A 23,663-nucleotide genomic window follows, 5' to 3' on the forward strand; every position below is an offset into this window, starting at 1 on the left:
CTTCCATAATTAGCCAAATTATTAGTCTGGGTCTGTCCTTCTGGTATTACGTCAGACTGTCTCTCTCTCTCTCAAACTGCTCTGTGGGGAGCGTCTAGATGCTCTGATGGATTATCCTAATGATGACTTTTCCGATTCCATCTTCCTGCAGCGTCGCCCCTTCCCCAGCACACACACACACACATATACACAGAGGGTCTGATTTATAACTACATTCCCCTATCTTTCTCTTCTTTACAAGCAATGGGTGATCAATTTGAGAGCAGTGTGACCTGTGTTTATTCTGTCTCCAAACACACACTCAGATTTGTGTACCCCCATATAGCACACACAATGATTTGTGGTCTGTGAGGAAATGTAGCCCACTTTACTTGACACTGATTACTGCTTTTGCCTCTGAACAACCCCACATCTCTGCATCACACACAGACAAACACAGATGGCTGTTTTTCTACCATGGTGGGGACTCTACTTTTCACATTGTGCTGTTTTTGCTAGATATGCTTGTAAAACTATTAACGAACATACAAGTTACTTTCCCTGAAAAGTAGTTTGTTGTAAACACATCTAATGTCCCCCATTTAAAATGGGAATTGTGGCCTGTTCGAAATTGCTTCAGTTCATTGTTGAAAATAGCCATTTTTAATTGTAGCATTTAAATGTGTGCAACATTCTGCGTTATTTTTCCCCATTACAAATATTTAATGTTCTTAAAAATTGCGAGACACAAAACAATAACATTTTTTGGACCCTACAGCATGGCAGGAAAGTAAACGACCTTACTTTATATTCTCAATTGTTACATTACCACATTACCCAAGGTATTGCAAAAAAAAGAAAAAGTTTCTACAATTTAAGGGAAATATACAGCACTCACACACACACAAACACACACTAAGCCAATTTATTTTTTATATTAAATGTATATATTTTCTATAATCTACAACTACATCTGAATGTAAGCCTCATTACACATTTAGATATTTATTATTATATATTTATCTTTGTTCTGGATTGAATTAGACTTCTTCCTCATTTAATAAAATATGTCAAAAAGTGGGCTAATCTAGAGACAGAGGACAAAAAGAGGACATAGAAACTGGACCAAAATACTTTGTGTGTGTGTGTCCTCACAGGAAGTCACCTCTAATGAGTAGAAGTGTGTCTTTGTGCATGTTTGTGAGGAAAACAGAAAGAGGTGGAACAAAGTCATTTGCCATTATAGCAGTACACAAGCCTGATCGCAATTCCACTTAGCTTTTCTGAATAGTCTTCCTAAAGCGGTGTCTCTACACCTCAGATTATTGATCAGACAATGAAGAAAAGGTGAAAGAAAGAGACTGAAATGAGAGAGAAAAACAATGGAGGAAGGAGGGAAAACAAACAAGAATCGTTTCTGGTATTAAATGTTATTTAAAGATTCAATTTCAGCGAACATTAGAGTATCAGTACCTTCACTGGTGACTGCTGTCAGAGCTGTGCTCTGTTTCTCTTTCTCTCTAATATTGTACCAGCAGGTGAGATAGGCTGGAATTGGCTTCCATCACACTGTCAGAACGTCAATCAAACTTGCATCTAAACTGTCTTCCTAAGCAAAACAAACTGTAAAAAGACATAAAATGTCTTTGCAAAAGTAAAAACATTAAAAAAATCTAAATTTCATGTTTTTCATGAATAAACTGAGCTTTCATTTAAAGGGCACCTATTATGCAAGATCGTCTCAGGTTACGTATGTAACCCTAGTTCCTCGAGGGAACGAGACGCTGCGTCGAGAACACTAGGGGAACGCCTTCAGTGACCCACGCTCTGAATCACATGTGAAATCAGTCCAATAGCTGAGCGGTACGTCACGGCGGATGACGTCATGAACGGGAAGCTATAAAAGCACGTGCGGCGGAGCCAGCGTCAGCTTCTAGGAATGAAGCAAGCGCCGGCAGGGACGCCGGAAGCTTATAGACTTTTGACAGACAACAATAAATATGACTGACACACACAGAGCGCTTCGCTGAATGGCAGAAAGCTGACGCTGGCTCCGCCGCACGTGCTTTTATAGCTTCCCGTTCATGACGTCATCCGCCGTGACGTACCGCTCAGCTATTGGACTGATTTCACATGTGATTCAGAGCGTGGGTCACTGAAGGCGTTCCCCTAGTGTTCTCGACGCAGCTCGAGTTCCTGAAGAGGAACCACTTTTACATGGTGTTTGGACATAAATGTGTGTTGGCAGTGTGTGAACACAACCACCGTACAATGATAAAAATCCACCCACTCCTCATTTTTTAATCCCCTTTAAACCAAGTAAGTCTCACTAGGCCTGCCGTTTTGATTCTCATACATTGTGACATCACATTGTATAGGGTGGGGCCACGGGGGTTGATTGACAGCTCTGCATTGCTATAGTTTCCGCCCTCAGCGGTTGTACGCTGTCCTCCATTTTCTCCGCGCTCGAGCAGCTGTAACATCAACAATGTCTCGCAAGCAATCCCCGTGTTCTGTGTTTGGATGTAAGACTGAACATAAGAGACTTAATTTTCTCCAAACATCTGAGCTGCTAAGGACGCTGTGGATTACTTTCATTTTTCAAGGTAATGCGCCTCAAAATCTACCTAAATACGTGTATCACTCCAGACTCTGTGAATGTCATGTCATTAGTGCTTAGCGTTTTAACCGTATTTGTGTGCGTACATTAATAATTTTTTAACTGATCAACGCCACGCTTGTGAGATTAGTTTGCGCCATTCGCAGCGTGAGATTCGTTCGTAGCGCGATCACGCAGCTCAATCAATTGATCTGCGCCGATGACAGGTCTGCGCGGCACGAGCTCTGTAACATTGCGCTGTTTCGTCCCACTTTCAGTGAATTTGGCTTCCCATATGTACGGCTAAACAACGGTTCTCTCGCTCTCAGTTATGTTGCTTCTACCAGCTGTTTATTGCTGTAGATATGCAATGCAGAGAGACGTATATGCGACGCCCTCTTCTGGAGACGGGGCGGGAATATGCAGCTCATTTGCATTTAAAGCGATACACTCCAAAACAGCTCTTTTTTAGACACACCCCAAAAATGACATTTTCCAGCTGTTATAATAAATGATCTGTTGGGTATTTTGGGCTGAAACTTAACAGACACATTCTGGGGACACCCAAGACCAATATTACATCTTGTAAAACGGGGCATAATAGGTGCCCTTTAAACATCTGGAAACCATGGGAACAAAGACTAAGGCAGTTTGGGTTTCTCGACATTTCCCTGACATCTTGTAAAATGGGGCATAATAGGTGCCCTTCAAATTCCTAAGACTGTTTCACACCACACACATTGTAACAGCAAAAGCAGGAGTTAACAATGTGTAATGTACAATATAAGAATTTTAGCATTAATCTATGAGACAAAGTTGATACTTAAATGAAATATAATTGACATAGCAATCTCTAAACACTACGTTTCACAGATTTTTTTTTGTAAGATTATTATATATCCCAGTTTCAGAAGTGTCATTATCTCCATTAACATTCTGAACCAACTGTGTCGTTTTGTATTTCACCTGACACCAGGTGCATTCGTCACTCTCAGAGTCATTAGGTGTTAGTGAATGATCGTTACTTTAGCTCATAATCACTGTTATTTCCTCCGCGGTGTGGCTACAAGTCAGCACATTTAGACTGAACCCCGCTGGATGTTTCACTTTGGAATGTTTCGCCTCTGAGCGTCGAGAGCATGTGGACATATCACTGCTCCCTGCTAATGGGAGTTTGCGGTTTAATTTATCTTTGAATTTTTCTAACATCTAACAAAAGTTCTAACATCTATGTGTGAACATGGAGGGATTCTGATTCTAACCTTTTCTTTCTTTCTTTCTTTGACATACACATACATTTTAAACATTTCAAATTAGCTATGTAGTACAAAAATATATTTTTTATGAGCTAACATATTCATAGATTGATGAATTTTGTAAAAAACAAATTGTATGCTTTAATATTAACAAATTGTACCTTATTGTAGTGTTATAAAAATTATTTTATTTTAATGAATCAACTTAAACCTAGATTAACATATTCTTTTAAAATATTGTTCTTCAACAATTGTTAACACATTATACCTGATCCTAGGCAGTGTTGGGGAAAGTTACTTTTAAAAGTAATGCATTACAATATGAAGTTACTCTATAAAAAAAGTAACTAATTGCATTACTTGGTTAATATTTACTGAAATCAATGTATTACATTACTTTTGCATTACTTTTCGTCACCTGGGCTTGCTTATTTGCTTTTGATAACAAAAATGTTTATTTGGCAACTGTAAAGTCCCTTTCACACCAAAAGTGAAATTAATAAACCTCAGCCCAATTTCTCTCAACCCGGTGACAAGTCATTGAATAAATGGGAAAACAAAGTAACTTGTATATATATATATATATATATATATATATATATATATAAACTCAGGACACTAATAACGCAAAGGCGTTATATGTTGGCGTACTTGCCCACTAGGTTATCGGCGCCAACACTCAGATATTTTGTTGTAAATTTAAAAGTAACTTTACTTTACTAGTTACTTAAAAAAGTAATCTGACTACAAAATTTGTGTTACTTGTAATGCGTTTACCCAGCACTGATTGAAGTATTAGCAAATCATTAGAAAAGAAACAAAATCATAATCAATTTGTTGTGCAGTGAAGCTATCTAAACATCTTTAAAACAAGATCAATTTATTTGAAAAATCAACACTACCATAAACACGTTTTCAGAGATTATCTCAAATTAAGTTCATTTTTCTTACAATTTATTCTTTATTTTCCACATATAGTTTAAGCAGTTAGATTCATGCTTTTAAACAAGAAAAAAACTATGTTATAAAGCAATGTGGTAAAAAAATAATAAGGTTGTTTAAATATTGTATAGATATTATCTATACTGAAATACAAGACAAACTATTCTGTTTTGTGCAATACTGACCCAGTGTTAAGCAGAGATTTGAGATTGAACTTTGATTAATAAATGCTACTAAATTATTTATCATTGTTAGTTCACGATACGTGATGCATTAACAAACAGAACCTTATTGTAAAGTGTTAATGAATTTTATAACTCCAGTTTAACAGGTGCCGTTGAGACGTTCAGCGGCACACACACACACAGGAAGGACAGTCACCTCTACGACACAGGGACGTACCGACAGGACAGGCACCCTCTGACACCACCAGCACCTCTGTTTGCAATTTACAGGCGTCTTTGCGCAGGAGACAATGGTTCTCATAGCTCTCGCTGTTAGATCCGCACACTGGAGCATAGTCACTGCTGCACTGTAAAGAGAGAAAGAGGCACAGGTGTCACAGATGCATGTTTCTGTAGTAAATGTTTAATGGTCAGATCAGATGAGGACAAACTTTAATTACATCTGCATTCTGAAACACAAGACACCTGTTTGGGTGTATCTGCATGCAGGTAGTGAAGAGTGAAAGAATGGCTGCTATTACACCTGACCGTGACCCTACAGCACACACACACACAGAAGACCACTGGTGTCATTATGGCCAGCTGTGGTGTGGTGTCTGGAGGAAACAGGTCACCCAGAGGCAAGAACACAGAAGGTGAACCCGTTTCACTCGTATATCAACCACACAGAAGCAGATAGAGGTTATTTACATCAGCCATTAAACAAGAGGTCATCCATCTATCTGAATACACACACGCACACACAACTGACACACAGCAAACACACTGTAAAATCAGTGGAAACACACACGCACACCAAACACAGAACTGCTGACTAACGGCCTGAGGGAAAAATAGAGCGAATGTGAGAAGGACAAAACAGAGACACAGGAGGGAGGGCGACTCTTTGAAAGTTTGAAATCTCTAGTGTGATTTATAAATCACAGGCAGCCAGCCATAAATATCGGAGAAGGTGATTTAATGAATCAGAACACAGTGAATCTATCTGAAATGTCCACTGATATGTATTTTGCAGTGATGCAGGTTGGACTTTTGTTGAGGCAAAGGAAATCTTATCTTTTGTTAATTCATGTATGTAAATTCGTGTTCAGTTTCATGTTTACACCAGTTAAGTGCATATGAAAAAGCATTGGTTTTGCTTTATTTTGTGCTAAACCCCAAAATCACAACTATGCAGCATATTCAATTTCCAGCTTGACTGGACACTAGTGGCAGTAAAAAACAACTTTTCACACAAATTATGATTACAGGGCAGATTATTGATGAATAAAGACTTATTTTTATGCATTTTCATACTATGTTATGACCTCAAAACAATTTTACCATAGTGCATTATTTGTAAACAAATACATTTTGAGGTTTTCATCATATAACCCTTCTCCATATGTATGGTATTTCTGAGAAAGTAAACTTGCTCTGTAGTCCACCTGGTACAGCAGTGCACTTGCGAGTATGAGTCCTGTGAAACACGAGTAGCGACAAAAGAGCTCAAATATTTGTATAAGCAAACTAAAATGTCATGGATGCTTCAGCAAATGTGTTTTTATCTCATGGTTGCTTTTGTTAATACTATCAGTTAGGCTAATGTAGGGCGGTACATTATTTTTTAAATGCAACAGAGCATTAACTTTTAAGCAACATTTAATTCGCAACTGCCTTGATACATTCAATTAGATTCATGTTTATGTGTTTTGGATAAAACTGACCACAATTTATGTGGCACTCATTGCACAATTCACTTTAAGAGGTTTGTGAAAGAATCAATATAATATAATTTTGCAAAAATAAATTTTCCAGTGAGCCTGAGTTGACAAAGTTCCATCAAGCTTTGTATTTTATTTGTTTATTTATTATTGATTTAAAAAATAATAAAGAAATTACTATAATACAGTAAAAAGCATATTTTGTGTAGCTTTTATTTACAACTACTAACTTCAGCTAAACTATTATTATTAATATTCACTTTCATTTAGGAACTTAATTCTTGTAGTCAAATCCTTTAGTAAATGAAGTGCTCACTAAAACGGCTCACTTAAAGAAGACTTCATTTTATTTCAAGTAAATTTTTTTCATAATGTGGTGATGTCCGAATGGGCATATCTTTTTGTAAATCTAGTAAAGTCAGTCAAACACATTCAGGCCGGTTTGTGTTTGAGGGTGTGTTTGGCCTCTGACTTTTGGACCCCCACAATATACATTTTATTTTTATTTATGAAACTGCTTGAATTATTGCTGTTGAATTACATGATTTGCAATGCAAAGATCCATATACCTAAATCTCAGTTGTGTAATTTGATACAGATGTGTGAGGCAAAGGAAGTAAAAACAGTACAAATTAACAAAATATTTAGTTGGAGGCAGATACTATATGGTATCAATAGGTGTGTGTATGGGTATGTAGCAATTGGTTTAATCACTGCACTTAACGTGAACACACACACACACACACACACACACACACAGGTTTACATTTGTGAAAAGTGGGGACCTTCCATAGGCGTAATGGTTTTTATACTGTACAGACCGTATATTCTATTGCCATTTACCAACCCTACCCCTAAACCTACCCCTTACAGGAGACTTTGTGCTATTTCAGATTTTCAATACACTCCATTCTGTGTGATTTATAAGCGTTTTGAAAAGTGGGGACATGGGGTAATGTCCTGAAAAGTCACCTTCTTCTTGTAATACCTATGTCATACCTTTGTCATTATACAAATTTATGTCCTCATTTGTCACAAAAACGCGTACACACACACACACACACACACACACAAAGGCAAGTCAATCAGGCAAATATATGGATTTTATAAAAGAAAACACATCATCGCTTTGAAGCTGAGACTCAAACCTTTATTCTCTATATTAGCGGAAAAAGACAGAGAGTAAGCGAGAGGTCCAACATGTGATGAGCAATTGACAGAATGGAGAAATGAATGAAACACTGAGTTGAGAGCTGTAAAGAATTGAAAGGCTGAAATAAGAAAATGGATACTATAGCCAGTGAAGGATGAATGGAGAGGAAGGAAAAATGATATAACTGCTGATTCCTCATACATCTTCAACCAGCTGCCGCTTTTTGACGAGGATATTAAAACATGTCATTAAGAGAAATTCTTTCTTCCTGTTCTTCCATTTACTGTAACTGCTCTCATCTATCTCTCATATCGTTTTTCCTGCTCTGCAGAACTGCATCCCTCACTGTGTCCTCGCACCCAGAGCGCAGCCACAACCAAGCATCTTTTACCAGCCAGTCTCATTGTTGTATGTATCATATACAGTACTGTATAAAGATCCAACAGAGTTGGGCAAAGCAGTAGCACATTCCAATAAGGGTTCATTTGTTAATATTAGTTAACATGAACCAGCAATGAACATTTAGAATATGTCATATTTATTCAAATCAAATGACAAATTGTCTGCTAACATTATCTAATGTATTCTGAAACAACACGAACAAACAATGAACAATTGTAAGTTTATTAACCTTCTTATTAGTCATATTAGTTAATAATGTTAACAGAAGAATTAGCTAAGTTAAATGAGAGAAAATCTAGTTACACTATAAACATTTTTGTAAATTTTTTTATTAAATATGAAATAATAAAAATAGAGAGTTTTGGAGAGTAATTTGGTTTAACATTAGTTAATAATGTTAACAGAAGAATTAGCTAAGTTAAATGAGAGAAAATCTAGTTACACTATAAACATTTTAGTTAATTTTTTTATTAAATATGAAATAATAAAAATAGAGAGTTTTGGAGAGTAATTTGGTTTAAAACTTTTTATTTGAATGCAAAATCATTTCCAGAAGTACAACTGAAGTATTGCCAGTTGCTGTGTGTGTGTGTGTGTACTGGTTTATATATCCTGGTGGGGACTTAAACCTGACTACACACAGACTCATTGGGACTCGTGTCACGGTGGGGACCTAAATTGTGGTCCCCATGGGTACAAAAGCTTATAAATCGTACAGAATGAAGTTTTTTGAAAATCTAAAAATGCACAAAGTTTCCTGTGAGGGGTAGGTTTAGGGGTAGGGTTGGTGTAGGGCAATAGAATATATGGTCTGTACAGTAGAAAAACCATTACGCCTATGGAGAGTCCCCACAAGTATAGCTGACCAGACGTGTGTGCATGTGTGTGGGTGAGTGAGAGAGAGAGTGACTGTGTGTGTGTGTATGAGGATATAAAGTGAATTGTAATAGTTTAAATCACAATTTAGTTTTAAGTTTTTCTGGAAATTCAACCCCTAAATACGCTATATGTGTATGTATTATGTAGTGTCTTGAATGATTTAATGATTTAAAATCAAAGGGACATTATCTCATTTGATTTCTTTTTTTCTTGTTTAATCAAATGAGATCCAACTCATTAGATTTAATTTTATGAATTCAAATCAGATAATAAGATTATTAATAACTAATGAATGATAAGCTTGGCATCAGTGTCAAAACAGCTTTACATTATGTAACACTTAAAAACAAAAGACTCAACAGTAAGACATTATGACTGAATGAGCAACATTAAACAGATGATATATTCACACTTGCACACCTGCACATCAATTCTAGACATTCTAGAATGCTAATATGGTGTGTCTGTAATTAAAAGTTATTGAAAAAAACAAAAGGATATTTTTTTTAAATGTACAATAAAACAATAAGTTGCATGTACAAAATACAGTAGTATTGTACAGCTAATTGTACATTACGATAAATAATGATTTAATATATAGCATAAATTAAATAAAAATCATAAAGCAAAAACACATCTGATGTCATTTTGTGCTAGAGTTAAAAAACTTTGTGCCAATCAATGTGATTGAATGCACTTGACTATTTAGTATAGTTTATTTTTTTTTGATAGTTAATATGCTGCGGTGTCTCAACCAGTTGGAATATGATGAATCTTTTTTTTGGTGCTTTTTTGTTCCTTTTAGAGCTTGGCAGCCCAGCAGCTCAGACATTCTTCTAAAATTTTCCTTTTGTGCTCAACAGATTTTAGTGTATCACAGTGTTCTGTCAAAAAAAGTGTCTAAACATAACTGGCATACAGGATGTTCACTCATCTGTGTCATCATCTGTTGAGAACTTAAATAACGTTAAATAAAGTGCAGTTTCCTTGATTACCTAAAGGGGTCACTGTATCTCCTAAATAAAAGAGCACAAAACATGTCCTGAACCATTAAAATGGTACTGTATGAAAACTGATTCTGATATACTGCAAGTCTCATACATTAGAGATGCTTACAAGAAGATGTCCACATGCCTACAGAGAAATTGCTGCATTCAAACTGTCACACACACATACACACACACACACACATTAGATTTCCATGATTTATGGGGACATTTCATATACCTAATGGCAGTGTTGGGCAAGCTATTTGGAAAATTTAGTGAGCTAAGCCAACAGTTACTCGTCATTAAATGAAGCTTCACAACACTAAAGCTACAGCCCTGTGAAATGTAGCAAGCTAAGCTACAGCAATATGGCAAAAGTAGTTTACTACATCTAAGCTATTTTTTAAAAATGTAATTTTTATATTGTACCAACATCATAAGTCAAAGCTCTCTCAGTGATCAATAAAACTGTCAGTCAAGCAGATAGACAGGCATAATAGTTCAGTTTAGTTGTTTATTCAACAACTGTTCCAAACCAGTTTGGCAACAAAAACCAGTATCATGTACAGGGCTGGATTTACCTCATATTGTGACATAGGCAAAATACATTTTTGCTGTCAAGTGAGTTGGTGGGTTTTTGTTAAATGTGAGCCAAAATCATCACAATTAAAAGAACCAAAGACTTAAACTACTTCAGTCTGTGTGCATTGAATTTATTTAATACACGAGTTTCACAATTTGAGTTGAATTACTGAAATAAAAGAACTTTTCCAAGACATTCTAATTTATTGAGATGCACCTGTATATAAATGTAGGTTTTATGTAACCTCTAGAAGCTTGCGTTCTGCAAATGAACATCACTTTATTGTGCCATCCCAAAAAGTCACAAAATCACTTTCACAGACTTTTAAATTAAATGTTCCCTCCTGGTGGAATGACCTGCCCAACTCAATCCGAGCAGCTGAGTCCTTAGCCATCTTCAAGAATCGGCTAAAAACATATCTCTTCCATCTTTATTTGACCCTCTAGCACTCTCTATTCTAATTCTATTCTTTATTTTTAAAAATGCCCCTTTTAAAGTCGGGGGAAGTCGTGGCCTAATGGTTAGAGAGTCGGACTCGTAACCCAAAGGTTGTGGGTTCGAGTCTCGTTCGAGTAGGTGGGGGGAGTGAATGTACAGCGCTCTCTCCCACCTTCAATACCACAACTGAGGTGCCCTTGAGCAAGGCACCGAACCCCCAACTGCTCCCTGGGCGCCGCAGCATAAATGGCTGCCCACTGCTCCTTGTGTGTGTTCACTGCTGTGTGTGTGCACTTTGGATGGGTAAATGCAGAGCACTAATTCTGAGTATGGGTCACCATACTTGGCCACATGTCCACATGTCACTTCACTTTATACTTGCACTCTATTTATTTACTAACTTCTCTAATCTTTTTGTATTCTATCTTTGTTTTCTTTTTATTTATTCAATTTATTTGAATACATTTTTGTTACAATTTATTTATACAAATAACAAAAGCAGAAAAGGCCTCTAACACTAGCTTGCTCTATTCTTTTTCTATTCTGTTTTATTTTTATTTATTATATGGTAAAAAAAAAATCTTGCTACGTGTACTGCATTAAGCTAACTGAGACTTGTTATAGCACTTGCATATCATTGCTCTTTTGTTGATTTTGATTGCTTCCATTGTCCTCATTTGTAAGTCGCTTTTGATAAAAGCATCTGCTAAATGTCTAAATGTAAATGGTAACACTTCACAATAAGGTTCATTAGTTAACTAGTGTAGTTAACATTAACTAAGAATGAACAATACTTCTGCAGCATTTATTAATGTTAATTTCAACATTCACTAATAATGCATTATTAAAATCAAAAGTTGTGCTTGTTAACATTAGTTAATGCACTGTGAACTAACATGAACTACAAATAAAAGACTGTATTTTCATTAACTAACATGAACAAAGATGAATAGATACTGTAATAAATGTATTGTTCATTGTATGCTCATGTTAGTTAATACATTAGCTAACATTAATGAAATCTTACTGTGTAGTGTCACCATATACTATAGATGTATAGGCCTACAAATAACTTAGGCTACGTTCATTTGCATCGTTGCATGTGCCATTATATTCACTAAAATCAAGTTCAAATACAAAGTTTTTGACCAGCGAATGCTTTTTCCCATCATTAACGCCACATTCAAAGGCAGTACGGGCATCGTATTTACATTTTCATGAACTTGCAGGTTATACAGTTTTCTGTCGCTATGTGGGCGCTCAGTTTTTTTCTGTTATTTGGCCAAAGTATCATATTATAAAAGATTCAGCACTTCGCACAAGCTATTTGACTGTGACTTGACAACAAATGCTAAGACACTCTTCTCCGCTCCTCAAATACAAAAAAACATTAGCCTTTATAAATATAGTGTTTCCTGAGTAAAGAAAACGCTGTACTTATTCAATCAACAGTTAATTTATTTATACCTTCAGACTGCAAACAAGCTGAAATGCTCCAAACTGCTCGCCGCACTTCATTCACGAGAGAGGGGGAGGACAAATTAGGTTTGACTGACAGTTTGAGGAGCCAATGGAGTTACGAGGTTTAGTGGCGGTGGCGTCACTTTTACTGGTCCAGGATCAGTGATCCTTAGCAGTTTTATTTCTGATTTGAGCTTGAGTTTCAGAAATGCTTTGGATAATGTACCGTTAGCTTTTGTTGACGCTACCGTGCTACTTGTTAAAAAAAAAGAGCTTCACTACTGAAAAGCTATTTGATTAAGAAAACAGCGACGCTACCACCACGCTACTGAGAAATGTAGTTAAACTACTAGCGTCACTACTTGTAGCGACACTACTGGCCATCACTGCATAATGGTTTTTATACTGTATAAACTGTATTTTCTATCCCCTAAACCTACCCCTCACACAAAACTTTCTGCAAAAACTATCCTTCTGTATGATTTATAAGCTGTTTTTCTCATGGGTACCAAAAATGTCCCCACAAGGTCCAAATTTACTGGTATTGCTAACCTTGTGGGGACATTTGGTCCCCATTAAGTAGATACAGGCCTCTCTCATCTTTTTAAGTGGGAGAACTTGCACAATTGGTGGCTGACTAAATACTTTTTTGCCCCACTGTACCTGCCAAATCACATTTGAGGTATATGTGAGACTATATAGTGAGATATGTTGGGGGCAAAAATCATAAGAGAATGCTTAAATTAATCAGAACTCCTAGACACAGCTAAAACGGAGTGATGGAAAAGAAGAGAAAGCGAGAGAGGAAGGAAAGGGGCTGGGCAGAAGTCGGTTAACATGTTGCTGTGTGTGTGTGTGTGTGTGTGTGTGTGGTGCTTATGTTACTGTGTTAGTGGCTCCTAATGGAAGCTATCGCTAGCATTATTGCGCTAAAGCACTCAGTCCTTCATATCGCTTCATTAGGACACTGCCAAGGTGATGGCCTCCATCTGTTGTGTTGTAGAGTACTCTTGAAGTACAGAGGGGAAGAGAATATCAAACACTAAAACTTTCCAGCCATTCATGTGTGAAAATGTATGTTTGTGTTGTTTGTACTGTGGCAGTCAGGCCCCAAGTGACCATATATACAAGCAGGTGACGGGTCAGTGTGTCTCAGCATCACTGATGCTCACACATATACACACACACACAGGTTTACATTTGTGAAAAGTGGGGACATCCCATAGGCTTAATGGTTTTTATACTGTACAGACCGTATATTCTATTGCCCTTTACCAACCCTACCCCTAAACCTACCCCTTACAGGAGACTTTGTGCTATTTCAGATTTTCAATACACACCATTCTGTGTGATTTATAAGCGGTTTGAAAAGTGGGGACATGGGTTAATGTCCTGAAAAGTCACCTTCTCCTTGTAATACCTATGTCATACCTTTGTCATTATACAAATTTATGTCCTCATTTGTCACAAAAACACGTACACACACGTGTGCACACCCTAACACACACACACACACGCACGCACACACAATAAATACTAATTTTCTTTCGCTGATCTAGTGGCTCTCCAGGATCAGAAATTAGAAACCAAGATCCATGATGATGAAGTTGTGGAAATGTTAAATGAGATATTTTTGCAGCTTATTTTCAACGTTTTCTAGTACATTCTTATTTCAAAATATCCCATTTCAGAAAAGAAAAACACTTGTTCTTCAACAACAATGCATTTAACCGGAATTTGGACATCATTCAATGTTCTGTTGAACCAGTTAATTTCCATTCCTGCCATTACTGATTTGAGTTTTTGTGCATGAATTCTATTCTTGTACTGGTTCCTGTCTCATATCCATTATTCTATGACAGTTACATGCACAGATGTGTAATTTAAAGTGTGTCAGTGTATGTTTTCCGGTGTGTTTCATTTCTAAATTGGAACATGACAGACTCAAAATCATGTCAGACCAGATATTATATAGTGCTTTGGCACTTGCACATAGCCATTTGATCACACACTGCAAGACAGATTGCTGGAGAGCAAGGATAAATTAAAGAGAGAAAAAGCATTTGGCTCGACTTGTATGCAGATGGAAATACACTGACAGCCACTATACACAGGACATAGGTAGGTATTTCAAATTCACATATACACTACCGTTCAAAAGTTGGTGACTTTTTAAAAAAAAAGAAATCCATGCTTTTATTCAGCAAAGATGCATTAAATGAACCAAACATTACTTTAAAGACATTATTGTATTTCAAATAAATGCTGCATGGCTACTTGTAATGCTACTATGGTTTCCACAAGATTAAGCAGTACACTATTTTCAGCATTTATAATAATAAGAAATGGTTCTTAAGCACCAAATCAGCATATTAGAATGATTTCTGAAGGATAATGTGACATTGAAAACTGTGCAGAGTGATGGCTGCTGAAAATTTCGTTTTGCATCACAGAAAAATAAATTGCATTTTAAAACATTTTTGAACAAATAAAATGCAGCCTTTGTTTCAAAAGACCCCAAAATTATGATACAATATATTTTAAGAGCTAAGTGTTCACACAAGATACAGTATGTAACTGAATTTTTGTCTGTGATTGCTTATTAATTGTTGATCTAAACCTACACATGTCAGATAGATTTTTAAGCATCTCACGCCATGAGTGTTCTATTCATAAGGTGCCATGTCACATTAAAAAAACAGTTCAATAATTTGTTTTAAACTCTCCCTATCACCCTCCAATGTCCCGCTCCCAAACACATACTAGATAAATGTGCAAGTGTTTTTTTATGCTTTGCCCAGTCAGGTCACTGAAACAAACAGATTGCAATTCCATTTGGTGTTCCTAGCGGTCCAGAAAGAGACTGACTGCCTTCCATTTCGGTCCTTCGCTCTCTCTCTCCAAGTATGAGGGTTGAATCAATAGCGTGTCAGTAAGTGAACTTGTGCGAATCACATCAATTCATCTCTCTCTTACACACACTTCTCCCATTCCACTCTCTGTTTGGGAGTCTGGAGGAAGGGCAGGGCAGCAGCGTCCAACCGCAGGAGTAGGGCATCCCCACACATGCCCGGGTACCATCTCTCGCTGCGCATGATACTTAACCAATAACCCTCCCCACCACAGCTAGAGGCACTCACATGGCCCCAGACTAGCGTTAGTGCCGCTCAATTGTATTAAGGACAGAAATTAAAGCAGCGTGACCCTTCTTAAGTGCACAAGGCATCTTTGTGCCGTGCAAGGCTGGGCGATCGAGCAGATGCATCAAAGGAAATTCCCCCTCCCGCATGCTGCGCAAGCAGACAGATAATGCTATTTACCTGAGTGATGCAGCTTGGCCTGCAACAAGACACAGATGCATGATGTCTGAGCGAAGCAGAGCACTCTGACCGAGCGAGAGAATGTGTGTGTGTTTTCTGTGAGAAGGCATGTGGAGGTGTATTTTAATTTGTGACAGTTTGTTTACTCCACGTGTGGTAATGCCTTTAACAAGGTCACACATTCAACATGTGGTGCTAATAAATCTTGCAAATGTGTGTGGAGCACTGATTCCTACCTTAAAATCACAGATGCACGTCACCGTGTCCCCAATTCGCAGACACTCGCCGTCAAACTTGCATGTGTTGGTGTCGCACAGAAAAAGATCAGTGTCCTGCTCCTCAAACCCTGTCATGAAACAAACACAAATATAGGTTATAGATTACAAACAGATATCGCACAAAACATTCCACAATATAAAAAGTAGTTCTGAGGTCAAGAAGATTTTTTGTTTCATTATTAATCTAAATAATAATTGTTTCTCTCTCAAATAAATGGTCTTCTTTTGAATGTTCTATTCATCAAAGAATTATATATATATATATGATAACTATGATAATAATGATTTCTAAAGGATCATGTCACACTGAAGACTGGACTAATGGCTGCCGAAAATTTGCCATCACAGGAATAAATAACATTTGAAAATATTAAAAAAAAAATAATAATAAAATAATAATAATAATATATATATATATATATATATACAGTGGTGTGAAAGTTTTTGCCCCCTTCCTGTTTTTTTAATTGTTTGCATATTTGTCACACTTAAAAGATTTAGATCATCAAACAATTTTTTATATTACACAAAGATTGCATTATCTTTGCGTAATATTAAAATTGGTTTGATGATCTGAATCTTTTAAGTGTGACAAATATGCAAAACATTTTTAAAAAAAGGAAGGGGGCAAAAAACTTTTCACATCACTGTATATATATTATTGTATTTTTATCAAATAAATGCAGCCTTGGTAAGCATAAAATACTTTTTCAAAATTATAATAAACAATTATTTTATATTTGCACAAATTTAACACATATTACTTTATATATATATATATATATATATATATACATACTACAACGATAATTAAAATATTATAATAAATATCTAAAATATAAAATGTGTAGATATCTATATAAATCTAGATACATATATGTATATTTGTGTGTGTGTGTGTGTGTATTATGTGTTCGTGTTTGTGTATATGTGTGTAATGTGTACGTGTAATGTGATTATTTGGTACAAATAAAAAAGTATGATAATAATAACATTAGGTAACCTGTATAGGGTGTACATTTCAAATGTCAATTTTGTACTGTAAAACAATTATCATTCATTTTATTAATTAGCATTTCACATGTTTAATTTGTTCTTTTTAAAAACAAATTTTCCAGACAAATTTAGGCTTGGTTATAATTTGACCATACCAGTGAAATCGGATCACAGGATCTTGTTTAGCGGCCAAGTCTGCGTGTAATGTCTCAGAAATGGAACTGAATGTTTTATAATTGGTTCATATCAGTTCAACATCTCCAGTCTTTTCCCTAAGTGCACCAGCGGTCAGATGAAGCACTGTAGTTCATTAAAACTGAATAAACACATCATTGGTGTGAAACAACCTCACAGAATTACTTCCTCGGGACAAAAGGACTTTTGGTTCCAAGCTGGATAGAGGATATTCAAGCTAAAGCATATCATGACTGCAGTTGCAAACAACAGATATTCTGTTATAAAAGCTGCTTTGATAAAATAGACACTGGTGTCCCTGGTTTGAGGTCATAACAGCCCAGAGTATGAAGCTTACAGCCCTCTGTATAGAATGTGGGCAGGATGTCTCTTAATGGACTGAGGTTTTTTCCTTGTCTGTCAACATAAATGGAGAGTTAATGCAGACATACAGACATACAACAAATAACCTGTTTACAATATTGCTGAATCATCTTCCAAGGGAAATCTCTCACACCTATAAATAAAAGTAAGTCCCAGACGGATATACCATTAGCATGATTAGGAATGAGACACATTCCAAAACCCTTAATTGTTTGAAAACTCTCACAAATACACCTGTCTATATCTCTCACTGTCTATTACGCACAATAGCCTTAAGCCAAAACTGAACTCAAAGGTTTCTCTCAGAAAACACAAAGACGTACAGGATGATCCAGGATGAATATTTCATAAGCTTCACCATCTGCAAGTCAAAGAACAGGATGGGGCGAGCATCCCCGTCACTGTAAAATGGTACAGCATGGAACCACACTGACCCTTGTGAAAAAAGTGCACTTAAGTGTATTGATTATTAACTTGAAATCCTTAAACTTCATTTTTTAAAACGTATATTTCAGGTAATATCATTTATATGAATTAAAAAGTTACATTAGTATACTCTAAAGGAATACGTGTTTTTACAAAGTAAAGCATCATTTAAATACGATTGACAAAATTTGTGCATTCAATGGTATACTGTACTTTACTATAATTCTATGGCTGCATGATTTTGGGGGGGGATTGTTATTACTAAATCAAAATATTGAGTTTTAAGAAAAATAATATTATAATAATTTTAGTTTATATCTGTGAAATTAATAATTACTAATATCTTCATCATTTTCTTTTATTTAGACAGAAATCCACAAGGGGCCCTTAAAGCTTCTCTGTAATTTGTTACAAATAACTTTTACTTGAACACTACTAAAGTGAGTAGAAAAAGCACTCAGAAGTTGAAAATTCTACACATAAGATACATTGTAACACTATTTAAATAGTCCTTAAATACAACGAAGCTGCAATACATACTGACACACTGACAAAACAACTGCAGCCTTGGTGAACATAAGATACTTTTTTCTTTGAACTTTTGGTATTGTATGAATAAAGTATGAACTCTGAAAATATAAATAAATATATAAGTAAATATATAATTTTCATATTTTTAGCTTGTTTAATAAGTCTAATACACAACACAAATAAGTTAAAATTTCTTTGTATATTAAATTTTTTCCTCATATTTACTGAGAAAATCATGCTGTGCTCAAAACTTTCCAAAAGACAGTAAATACATTTGTCTGGCTGGTTGTGCAGAATTATTGGAATGATTTTGAGATCCGGAAAAACAAAAGATGATAAATACACGAAACTCATGTAGACAAACTGACCTGCGCCCAAATTAATGAGAAGAGGAAAGAGAGAAAAAAAGATACAGAAGGAAGAGAGCGTGCGCAGAGCACAGATGGGCGGTATGATTCCTCTCGCTGAGATGAGACATGCATAAAATTTAAATATTGCCGGATCAGTTGTGTCTGGCTGTGCAGCCCATCATCCTCAGCGATGGTGCAGACTACTTAGCCGAGACAAACGAGTGGGTATGCGTTTGTATGTGCGTGTGTGTGAGAGAGAGAGAGAAAGATGGGGAGGGAGGTGGCACAGAGTGATACAGCGGTGCTGAAACAAGACAAGCAGCCAAAGTCTCAGGATAAGTAAGTCTGTGAGGAATGATAATGAACCAGAGACAGGCAGGCTGAGTGGAAGAAGAAGACTACGCACACACACACACACACACACACACAAACCATATGACACTGCAAACGCAAACACAATAGAGAATTTCAGAGTAGGAGTTGTGTCACTCCAGCGCTGGGGTCACTTCCGTTTCCATTCATTACATTCAGTGGATTATTCAGTGCTTCACATGAAAAGTCAGCTCTCAGATTTTGTGCTTTAAGCACAATCACTAAATTTATTGCAGAGAAATGTATGGAAAACATGTTTCCTTAATGATTCCGTAATGATTCTTAGTAGTTTTGAGATATATATACATAGTAGTATAGTAGTTTTGAGATGTGTGTGTGTACCTGGTATTCCCTGTGTTATGGATCCCCACAAGTATAGTAATAATTTTATAAATACATTTGGACCTTGTGGGAATTTTTTTATTGGTCCCCATGAGGAAACAAGCTTGTAAATCATTCAGAATTGTGTTTTTTTTAAACCTAAAAATGCAGAAAGTTTTGTGTGAGAGGAAGGTTTAGGGTAAAGGGGATAGAAAATACAGTCTGTACAGTATAATGCCTCATTATGTCCCTATAAAGCATGGAAATATATGTGTGTGTGTGGTATACTCATGTCCACATATAAATAAATGATATATTATGCATCTTTTACAAAGCTTTCCTAAATTTTAAAATAATTTGAATAATCCTGCATAATCAGTAAGATAAACATTTCATTTTAATAGTATTTTTGTTGTTGTTGTTTTGAGCATAGCATGATTTTCTCATCAGCAGAATTCAGGAAATATGAGAAAAGCTTAAAACATACAAAATATTTGAAACTTATTTGTGTTTTGTATTACGTTATGCAAATCACACACTGTTAGCTGGATCAAAACAAGCTCACTTTTTATTAATGTTTCAGCTTTTTATTATGTTTTATAAAGAAGTTTATAGAGAGAGAGTTTGCAAACACTGCTAATTAAAAATTGGTTGCATGATAGAATGATTAATCACATATATGCTGATAAAAGCCTTCATGAAGAAGATTTAAAGAATTTACATAGCACTGAATAGAAAAAAAAACAAGCTTTAGCCGTCAATATACAGTTTGTAGGTCAATGTTCACAAGCAGAAGAACATCTTTGTCCATTAGAGTATGTTGGATCTCTTATTTCGAATCGAATATGACTGAAAGTAATGGCTTGTGGTTCAGCGAGTGAGTCAGATGTTAATTTGGTAACCACTCCGACTATTTCAGTGTGTAAGTGAGACCTTTTAGAGTTTGTGTGTGACTCATTTGTGAGTCAGTTTGACTGACTCATTAAAAAGATCTAACTTTCATTTTACACTGTAGCCTGGTTGTCTTTTCGTCTTAATTCAGCCTTCAAGCCCATATCTGAAATATTTTCTTTTGCCGTAGTGCTACAGTTCAACAGTGCAACTTAACTAGCAAAATTCTGTGAAGCTTTCTTCTTAGCTTAGCTCCTTTTTCTTCAAAGAAACAAATAGTGTTGATAGCTAAGCTTGCAACATTGTTTTGGTGGGTTGACCAACATTGCACATCACACAAGAAGTGGCATAGGAAATAGTGACAACAACAAACCTGAATGTATAAAAAAGATGACACCAGAGATATCTGAACATTTGCTGACAAACAACACATCACAAGAAATCTGTGCTTGCATATGTTGTGCTAATGAACTCGGGGCAAAGTTTCTTTGAACTAAAACATCTGCTAAATGAATAAATTAATATGCAAATGGATTGAGTATCGTTAACCCGCAGGGTGCAAAAGCTACTGAGCATCTGCAATACTATTACCTAAAGCTCACACTAATGTGAGTTACTGCTACCAGGCCACTGTTGTATGAACACGCTGTATAATGTGCAATATTTTTATCACATTTATTTTCTATATGAAAATAAATGTGAAATCCCATGCATCTTTTCTTTTAAGAGAACTTCAGAAGGAAATGCTGGGTAACTAGAGATGAAAAATAGAAAATTCTTTATAAAATGTTTTTATTATTTCTCATATTTGCATGCTAATCAAGGATTGGGGTCATGAACATTTCAATCTGCCCAATGAATCAGGTTCCAAAGGACCTCAAAGCAATTCCGTTGGCTGAAACAACCTTTATTGGTTACTCTATTCAGTGCCTGCATTAGAAATCCAACAAAACTACTATTTTATTATAACCATTAATTAACAACTTTTATATTATGTTACATATAATAAAACTGAAGCTAAAGATTATGAAATTAAACTTTTTTCATTCTTTGTGTTTTCTTAAAGGGGTCATAGGATGCCCATTTTCCACAAGTTGATATGATTCTTTAGGGTCTTAATGAAAAGTCTGTAACATAGTTTCGTTAAAATTTCTCAATGTTAGAATAAAAAAACAACTTTTTTACTCTGTCAAAAACAGCTCTTTTCAGAGCAAGCCGTTTTGTAGCATTTTCCTTTAAATGTTAATGAGCTCTGCTGCCCCCGCCCCTCTCTTCCGAGCTGTTCTCTGAGGGACTGGTTACTTTAGCCGCATTCATCGTGAAACTTGCTAATCAGCACATTATTAGGAAAGGCGATTTGCAAAGATTCATTAAAAAACCTTATACTCACTTCTTCTGTAGGTGAAGCTGGATCACGAATGATTTGCGCGAACATAGACGCATTTAGGTAGATCGGGGGCGCATTCCCTTCAAAAACAAACGTAATCCACTGCGTCTTCAGTGGCTCAAATGTCGGGAGTAAATGATGACTGCTATGTTCATTATTACATCCAACAACAGAACACCTCAATCGCTTAGGAGTCATTCTTGTCTACATCTGCTCCAGCCGTGAAACAATGGCGGACTGATGACAGCTCAATTAGGGCGGGTCTAAGATAAGACGCCAGTCCAGTCTGTGCTGAAACGCTGCTGTTAATCAAACTATCGTGGGAGGGGCCTGTTTTTGTGACGTCACACAGACAGGCATCTGAGATTGGCTCGATTTGAGAAAGGGATAAAGATTTTAGTAGATAAAAAAAAACACTGGGTGGATTGTTATCATTATAGGGTGGTTGTGTACACACACTGCCAACACACATTTCAGTTCAAACAACTTGTAAAATTGCATGTAGCATCCGATGACCCCTTTAACAGTAGCTTATGTTTTGCAAACTAATTGTTCAGCGTAGATTACCACTAGCCCATTAGCCTGCTAGCTATATATATCTGTCTGAAAAAGTATATGTGTAGTACATTTTCTAGTTGCTTCTTTATTAACAAAATTTTGAACAATTCTTCTATGCATATGGGTTTTTTGTTTGTTTGTTTGTGTTAAATTTGACGTCATAATTTTATAACTCCACTATCCAGTGAAAGAACAGACTTCTCTTTGGCGATGTATGCTGGACTTCTCCAATCATATTTTTTTGATAATTCTCGACTCAGCTCAACTTTTACTCAATTAACTGAAGTAGTAAATCCCACACAGTGGCAATATTAGATTAATTCAGCCATATATGTTTGAACTAGAAACTGATTCTGAAGAAGAGGAAGCGCGAAATCATACAGGGTCGTCTGCAAGATGTTTCAGAACATCATAATGCATTTTATGTATCACTCTTTACAACATCTGACACATAATTGACATCATTGCCCATTGGCTGGACTACACTTACAAACAGCTAATAATGTGTTGCTAATGTTACACTAACCATGTTTCCGTTTAGGTGAATCCACAGGCTTTTATTCCAATATCCAATGACCATCAAAGAATATTGTCCGCAAATTAGTACAATTAGTAACTGTACTAAACAGATTTTCAGTAACATCTCGTTATTTCAGAAGTGATTTTTGAGCTGTGGGTCAGTCACTGATGATTGTTGATTCTCGCCATGTTGGTAACAAATGCATGTAAGTGAGCACTACCCTGTCTCTCGTAACAGATGGTCCAGTAAGAATAGCCCGGCCATTAGTGTAGTATTTATACTCTCATCATTAATCTATCATTGAGCTCTTTGGCTTTCATTTTCCAAAACAGACAAGCAGGAACAGAACCCATGTTAAATAGAGGACACAGCTCTGTCTGTGACTTTTTTGGACGTACCCTTGGAGTACTGTGTTTGTGTGCACAAGGTTAATAAGGACTGAACTTCGCACCTTCTGGCACACCTGTGGAGGATCGACCCAAAGCCCCTGGGAGTTGAGCTCGGTTTCACCACCATATGGCTGCATGTGACAGCTGCCCATAAGTCCCGATCGAATGAACAGTGTTTCCTGTCTGTCTCGTGTAGC

General features: G+C 36.3%; 1 protein-coding gene across 1 annotated transcript in view; it reads right to left on the bottom strand.

Annotated features, from left to right (window-relative positions):
- The window catches only part of LOC107581412 (tomoregulin-2-like), a 72,457-nt gene that overhangs the window by 42,533 nt on the left and 6,261 nt on the right, over positions 1–23,663 (bottom strand). Inside the window, exons 4-5 of the mRNA XM_016266970.1 lie at positions 16,126–16,235; positions 5,179–5,308 (exon numbers count right to left, since the gene is read on the bottom strand). Of these exons, the coding sequence (XP_016122456.1) occupies positions 5,179–5,308; positions 16,126–16,235 (240 nt within the window). The remainder of the gene's footprint in view (positions 1–5,178; positions 5,309–16,125; positions 16,236–23,663) is intronic.

The sequence above is a fragment of the Sinocyclocheilus grahami genome, unplaced genomic scaffold, assembly GCF_001515645.1.
Source record: "Sinocyclocheilus grahami isolate Dianchi unplaced genomic scaffold, SAMN03320097.WGS_v1.1 scaffold34.1, whole genome shotgun sequence".
NCBI lineage: Eukaryota > Metazoa > Chordata > Actinopteri > Cypriniformes > Cyprinidae > Sinocyclocheilus > Sinocyclocheilus grahami.